The sequence below is a fragment of the Nycticebus coucang genome, chromosome 22 (assembly GCF_027406575.1).
Source record: "Nycticebus coucang isolate mNycCou1 chromosome 22, mNycCou1.pri, whole genome shotgun sequence".
Lineage (NCBI taxonomy): Eukaryota > Metazoa > Chordata > Mammalia > Primates > Lorisidae > Nycticebus > Nycticebus coucang.
This window is the reverse complement of record NC_069801.1, coordinates 303,373-309,600: the sequence shown is the minus strand read 5'-3', so window position 1 is coordinate 309,600 and position 6,228 is coordinate 303,373. Positions and strand designations below refer to the sequence as shown.

General features: G+C 59.7%; 1 protein-coding gene across 2 annotated transcripts; it reads left to right on the top strand.

Moving 5' to 3' along the window:
• Positions 1-716: 716 nt before the first annotated feature.
• Positions 717-3,074, top strand: TNFRSF18 (TNF receptor superfamily member 18). Of its 2 annotated transcripts, XM_053576148.1 has the most exons (5): positions 717-948; positions 1,686-1,808; positions 2,096-2,183; positions 2,320-2,522; positions 2,592-3,074. In XM_053576148.1, exons 1-5 carry the CDS (start codon positions 783-785, stop codon positions 2,714-2,716), a joined length of 705 nt encoding a protein of 234 aa, XP_053432123.1. In that variant the 5' UTR covers positions 717-782; the 3' UTR covers positions 2,717-3,074. The 2 variants fall into 2 exon arrangements, with proteins under 2 accessions (XP_053432123.1, XP_053432124.1); XM_053576149.1 differs by lacking the exon at positions 1,686-1,808.
• The last annotated feature ends 3,154 nt before the right edge of the window (positions 3,075-6,228 follow it).

Sequence of the window (6,228 nt, the reverse complement as noted above, 5' to 3'; positions counted from 1 at the left end):
TGAGGGACAGGATCTCAGAATCCTACCATGTTCACATGGGGAAAATGAGGCTCAGAGGGATACACAAAGCTTCTTAGAGCTCTGCCAGGAGCTCGTTCTGTGGGTCCGTGGATGAAGGTGGCTTAACAAAGAGCGAGAGCCAGCGATCTGGGGTGGGACCCCAGGTTGGAGCTGCCCTGGGCCACCCTGAAGAGTGATGACCCTTTTGCAGAGGCATAGCACAGGCTCTGGCTCTCCTACCTGGTCCCTGCTAGCCACCTGGGCTGGGAGCTGAGAAGGGGATGCCCTGAGACTTTGAAGGCACAGGGAAGGGTGCCCACAGGGCTGCACTCACAGGCGTGGGTGTGGGGGCACCCTTCCTATCCACACCCTGGCTGGGCTGGGTAGGCTATGCAGGGAATGCTTGTCCTAATCCCCACTTTGGGGTCCTTAGCACTAGGGGTTCATGGCTAAGGTTCTTTGGGTGTAGCCTGGCTTTCTGGAGATGTCTTGGAAAACAGGTAATTTCATTTTCTCTGGGTAGCGGAGATCTTTAAAGCCCAGTAGGGCACCCCTGAGGAAGCAGAAGGTGGGGGGGACTCAGAGAGAGGCAACCCTCAAACCCACCCTGCATCCAGAGTCCACCGCGGTGGCCACAGATTTTGCATAGAAACATTTTCGATCCCTCCAGCCTGGCCCCAGCCGCCCACCCAGGGAGGCTGTATCCACGGCGCTTACACCCCGGAATTAGAGTTCCTGGGCGGGGCGGGGCCAGCGGGGCCACCTGAAGTCCCTGGGGCGCTATGTGCACGGGCACTATGGCGTGTGGGGTCCTCTGCCACGTGGTGCTGCTCTGTGCGTTGGGCCTGGGCCTGGGTCAGCACCTCCCCGGGAGCCTGAGCTGTGGTCCCCGCCGCCTCCTTCACGGGACAGGGACAGACGCGCGCTGCTGCCGCTCCTGCACCTCCAGTAAGGCTCAGCCTGTGGCGCCCCCTCCTGAGTCAGATCAAATGGCTTTTGCCTAGGGAGGGTGGGTGCAGGGCAGCAGTGGACCAGTGGGCAAAGAGCCTGGTGCTGGCCAATGGGCCCTGGTGCCAGAAGCAGGGGTGGGGCAGGGAGTTACCAAGAGGGCATGGGGTCCTGAGGTCTTGCTGGGGGATGGGCAGAGTGTGCCCTTAACCATTACCCAGGTTTGGAGTCCCAGTGCCTTCTTCTGCCTTGCCCCCTGCATCTGACCAGTAGTTGTGGGTGATGGGGCAGCTGAGACAGGACAGACACCAGGAGATGCTTCCTGCCAGGGTCTGGGGGTTGGGAAGAGGATGCTGTGAGGGTCCTATGTCTCAGTGTGGCTGGTGCACTGGGCACGCAAATGGGCTTGAGGCATCTATGGGGATAGAGGGAGCAGTGCGAGGCAGAAAGCAAGGAGGGTGTATCCCCAGGCCCAGGGTCCTCAGGAGGCCCCAGCAGGGATGCACCCAGTCACATGCAAAGTCACAGCCACGGGATGGGGGCAGCTTCAGAGTATGGAGGGGTGCAACCAGGCCACATGGCTGAGCAACTGGGCAAAGCCCGCGGTCCTGCCTCCCAGACTGTGCTCTCTGGGGGTGGGGACCTGACACCCCCTCCCCACTCATTCCGAGGGCTGAGAGAAGCCATGGGGGGAAACTCTGCCTAGCTGCTGAGAGGCTGACTTGTCCCCTGCCTAGCTGAGGAGGGCTGTTCTGAGTGGGACTGCGTGTGTGTTCAGTCTGAATTCCACTGTGGAGACCCTCAGTGCAAGAGCTGCAAGCATCACCCCTGCCCACCAGGCCAGGAGGTGCAGCCTCAGGGTATGTCGGGGGCTGCTGGGGGTCACTATGAGTGCCTAAGCAGGCCGGGGCTTTGACGGGGGTGTGGGGGTCACTGACCCAGAGCTTATGGAAGTAGCAAGTGGACAAATCTTCTGGGCGGGCACCCGTGTCCTGGGTCCTGTAAGGCCTGCAGAGACTTTCATTAAATGGACGAAGTGGGGGCCATTCTTCTGTGGACTCAAGCCCCAGATGGACCCCTGAACTGGCTTGACCCCTCCTCATCCATCCCTCAAGGCCCCACAGCCTGTTTGTCTGTCTGTCCCCAGGGAAATTCACTTTTGGCTTCAAGTGTGTTGACTGTGCAGTGGGGACCTTCTCCGGGGGCCAAGAGGGCCGCTGCAAGCCTTGGGCAGAGTGAGTCTTGGGTGGGCTTCCAGTAGCTGGGCAGTCAAGGCCCACTCCTGTCCCTCCCAGTGTGGTGACCCCCACCAAATAGCTCACAGCACAGCGGAGAGGCAGGGCTGACTGAGTCTGTGTCCATGCATCTCAGCTGCCCCCAGTTTGGGTTTCTCACCACATTCCCTGGGAACAAGACCCATGACACTGTGTGCATTCCGGAGCCGCTGCCCACACAGCCGTATGGACTGCTGGCTATCGTGCTCCTTGCTGTGGCCACCTGCATCCTTGTCCTGACCACCGCTCAGCTTGGGCTGCACATCTGGCAGCTGAAAAGGGAACGCGTATGCCCCCGAGGTCAGTGGTGCAGTTGTGCCCAGGGGGGAGGTGGGCCCCTGGTTGCCCATTGACTGAAGCTCTTTGCAGAGACCCAGCGACTTCTAGAGGTGCTGCCACAGGCCGAGGACACCTGCAGCTGCCAATTCCCTGAGGAGGAGCATGGAGAGCGGCTGGCAGAGGAAAAGGGCCGGCTGGGAGACCTGTGGGTATGAGCCTGGCCATCCTTGCAGGCAGCCAGACCCCAGGCCAGACTCTCCCAGGAGGTCACCTAGGCTGACCCTCAGGAGCCAGGATTCTATATCCTGCTCTGGGGCTGGCCCTGCTCCTCTGATAGTGGAAGTGGGTGCAGGATGATGACAGAGACGAGTCGTGACACCATGCAGAAGGGCTGTGGCCACGGTTGGGCCCTGAGGAAGGGACAGATACAGCTGTGGCTGCCTTCCACTGTCGCTGGCCCTGCTGGTGTAGGGTCTGTGGGTCCCCGATCCCTAGGATGGGAGACCATGCCTGTGGGTGTGCAGCAGACAGGACCTGGCTGCAAGTGGCATCCAATAAACAATTGCTCAGTGACCTGGGTGCACATATACTGTGGAAGGGGGGGGGGCCCAGGGATGGAAGGGTGCCAAGGCCCATCCTCAGAGCTCCCAGCCTGGGGGATGTGGGGCACAGCTGAGGGCCATTCCACTCCTGGGAATAGCACTTGGTGGAGGACCCCAGGGCTCAGAAGACCCCCCCTTGTTGGGGGTCACCACACTGGGAGGGACAGGAGTGGGCCTTGACTGCCCAGCTAGTGGAAGCCCACCCAAGACTCACTCTGCCCAAGGCTTGTGGAGGAGGGGAGGTGTTCATATCCAAGCCCTTTCCCTGATTGTCTGCCCAGTATACCCTGAGACAGCTGAGTCCTGGCCTCTGCACAAAGGGTACCCATGAGACAGCTGAGTCTTGGCCTCCGTACTGGGAACCCCTGGAGACTTACCGTCTCTGGCTGCACACCCTGCTGGCCCTTTTGGAACACTGGCTCTTGCCTCTCTTTGCCCAGAGCCCACGGCTCGGTCGGCTTCCTGCCTGGGACTTTCTGATGTGTGGGAGGCAGTCTCAAGACAGCCTGGCTTTGGCCCTCTCTCCAAGGCCTGCTGCTCCCCTCTGCCACCTCACCTGCCTTGGGGCAAGCTCTGGTGTCCTGCCCCATGACCATTCTCCCAAGCCTCAGCTCTGGCTCTCAGTACCATCTGATAGCAGCTGCTGGCACAACTCTGCAAGGAGTGGCAGGCAGGCCAGTGGGGGCCTGTCTCAGTAGCACCCTCATGGCCACCTGGCCTTGGCCCCAGTGCCCCATCCCATGATGTCCTCTCACGCTCCAGTTCTCCCTGTGCAGAAGGCAGGGGCCCAGCTCACAGCAGGGAGGTGGAGGAGAGAGGGCCCCTCCATGGGACCCAGAATGTGTAGAGCCAAAGCCACACAGGAACACCTGAGAATGTGCTGGACAGTGGACAGTGAACATTCTGGGAGTAGGGGCATCCACAACTCACTCCAGACTTTATTCTGGTGGGAAACACTTTATCAGGTAATCCGGAGAGTGAGACAGAGGCAAATATCAGCTAGTTGAAAAGAAGATGCATGGCAGGGCTGGACCTGAGACAGGGCAAGGCACCACCTGCCAAACAGGTGGGGGTGTTCGGGGAAAGAGGTGCTGAAATAGCAGGACATGCCCATAACCGCTGCCACCCTTGCCTCCAGGCCCAACCCCTGTGCTGGCCAAGCCCTGCATATGCTCCGCCCACCTATTCTCCTGGGCTAGCCGTCTCCCTGGGCGCCTGGTAGGCCCCACCCTGATGTGAGGGCGCAGGGTGCTCACAGCTGCTGGGACCTTCCACAGAAAGCCCCGCAGGCCCCAGCTGCCGGGCTGACTCAGCGTGGAAACTAAGCGGGCGGCCGCTGCCTGGGGGAGGTGGGGATTCCCAGAAGGGCACTAGCACAGGGCTTGGGGTCTCCAGCACTGCCCTACAGGATTTGCTTTCAGTCTGCCCCACCCAACCAGCAGGAAGGGTCTGGGGTGCAGAGGCTCCCACCAGGGTAGGAGGTGAGACCGGACAGCCTGCAGGGCAGAGACCAGGGGTGCTGGGATGAGAAACTGTTGAGAGACCCCCCCCCATTGCCCTGGTACTCAGAGGCCTCCTCTTCCCCAGTAGTGAGTTGTGCACCCACCCACACAGCCTGGCAGCCTCTCCAAGGTGAGAGAGACTCTGCCTCTTCCAGGCCAGCTCTGGCCCCACCCTCACGGTCTCTCATCACAGCACCCTCCAGCCCCCAGGATTGGACTTGGTATATTTTGTTCAGCTTCAGATAAGGGCCCAGAGGCCACCTCTATGTCCAGAAGTGCTTTCAGCAGCAGGAGGGGCTCCCCAATGCAGCCCCAGCCCTTCCTTCCTGAGATCTAGATTCAGTTACTGTGGGATCCCTCCCCAGCTGGACAGAGAGACCTCTGGCAGGGGCAATAAGGGGACCCCTCCCCAGATGAAAGTGGACACCAACCACTCCCAGCTCCAGTCCTAGGATAATTACAGGGGCCCCTTGAGGGACACGTGATCCTGGGCTGTCCCCAGCTGTTGGGGTATGTGACCATTGGCCAGGTGGGCATAGATGCCAGGCCTTGCTACACATGGGTCCTGACCAGGACCTGGGCCATCATTCCCATCTCTTCCCCCTACTGGTCTTGCTTCTCTAAGCCAGGCACCCACCACCATGGACAGCGGCTGTGCTGGGTGGGAGAGGGGCAGATACCATGAATCCCATCTTCCCAGGAAGAGTCAGGAATTTGGGCTCTTCCTGCCCCACTTCTTAAAGATCTATTTCCTCCAAAAAAAAAAAAAAACTATAAGGGCGGCCCCTGTGGCTCAAGGAGTAGGGTGCCGGTCCCATATGTCGGAGGTGGTGGGTTCAAACCTAGCCCTGGCCAAAAAAAAAAAAAACTATAAAAAAGATCTATTTCCAGGGGAGGGTGGCTGGAGTGGGTAGGGATGAGGAGAGCTCCATGGAAATGCACTCTCCAATACATCAGGGCTGCACTGTTTTTTTTGTTGTTGTAGTTGTCATTGTTTGGCAGGCCCAGGCTGGGTTAGAACCTGGTGGTGTATGTGGCTGGCGCCCTAGCTGCTGCGCTAAAGGTGCTGAGCTACTCTACTGGCTCGTTATCTGCCTGAAGGTCCTCAGCAGACCCCAGGCCCTGGCTCAGGGAGGCTCCAGGTGGGGGAGTCTGTGGGACCACAATCTGGGGATAGGAGGGCTCCCTGGGTCAGAGCTGGGGCTGCTTCACTCCTCACATCCTCTGAAGGTGGAAGGCACTCCTTTCCTGCACCCACAGGACCCCGAGATTCACCCCTGGAGGTCAGGGAGATGGAAGGGAGAAAGAAGGGAGAGGGGAAAGGCAAGAGGAAGAGAAGGGGAGAAAGGAGGGAAAGAGGAGAAGGAAGGGGAGAGAGATTGGGAGGGGAAACAGATCCTTGGGTTAGCTGTTGGAGCCCATTTACCTTGGATCTCCCTATGAAGCCACCTGGCCCTGCTGCCAGCTTGGGCCCCCCGAGGGGCCCTGTCCATTTGTGCTGTGCCTGCAGCTGGTCACATCATTTGCTTATTTGGGGCACCTTGTTCTTGTTAGATACCCAGGGGCCACAGGTCCTCAGGTGCCCAGTTGCCCTATAGCCTGTCTCTCCCTTGTGGTCCATGC

Coding starts and splice junctions, on each gene's coding strand:
- TNFRSF18 (XM_053576148.1), top strand. CDS start 783: ATGTGCACGGGCACTATGGCGTGTGGGGTCCTCTGCCACGTGGTGCTG. Junction 1,809..2,095: donor CCAGGAGGTGCAGCCTCAGG/GTATGTCGGGGG, acceptor GTCTGTCCCCAG/GGAAATTCACTTTTGGCTTC. Junction 2,523..2,591: donor GGAACGCGTATGCCCCCGAG/GTCAGTGGTGCA, acceptor AGCTCTTTGCAG/AGACCCAGCGACTTCTAGAG.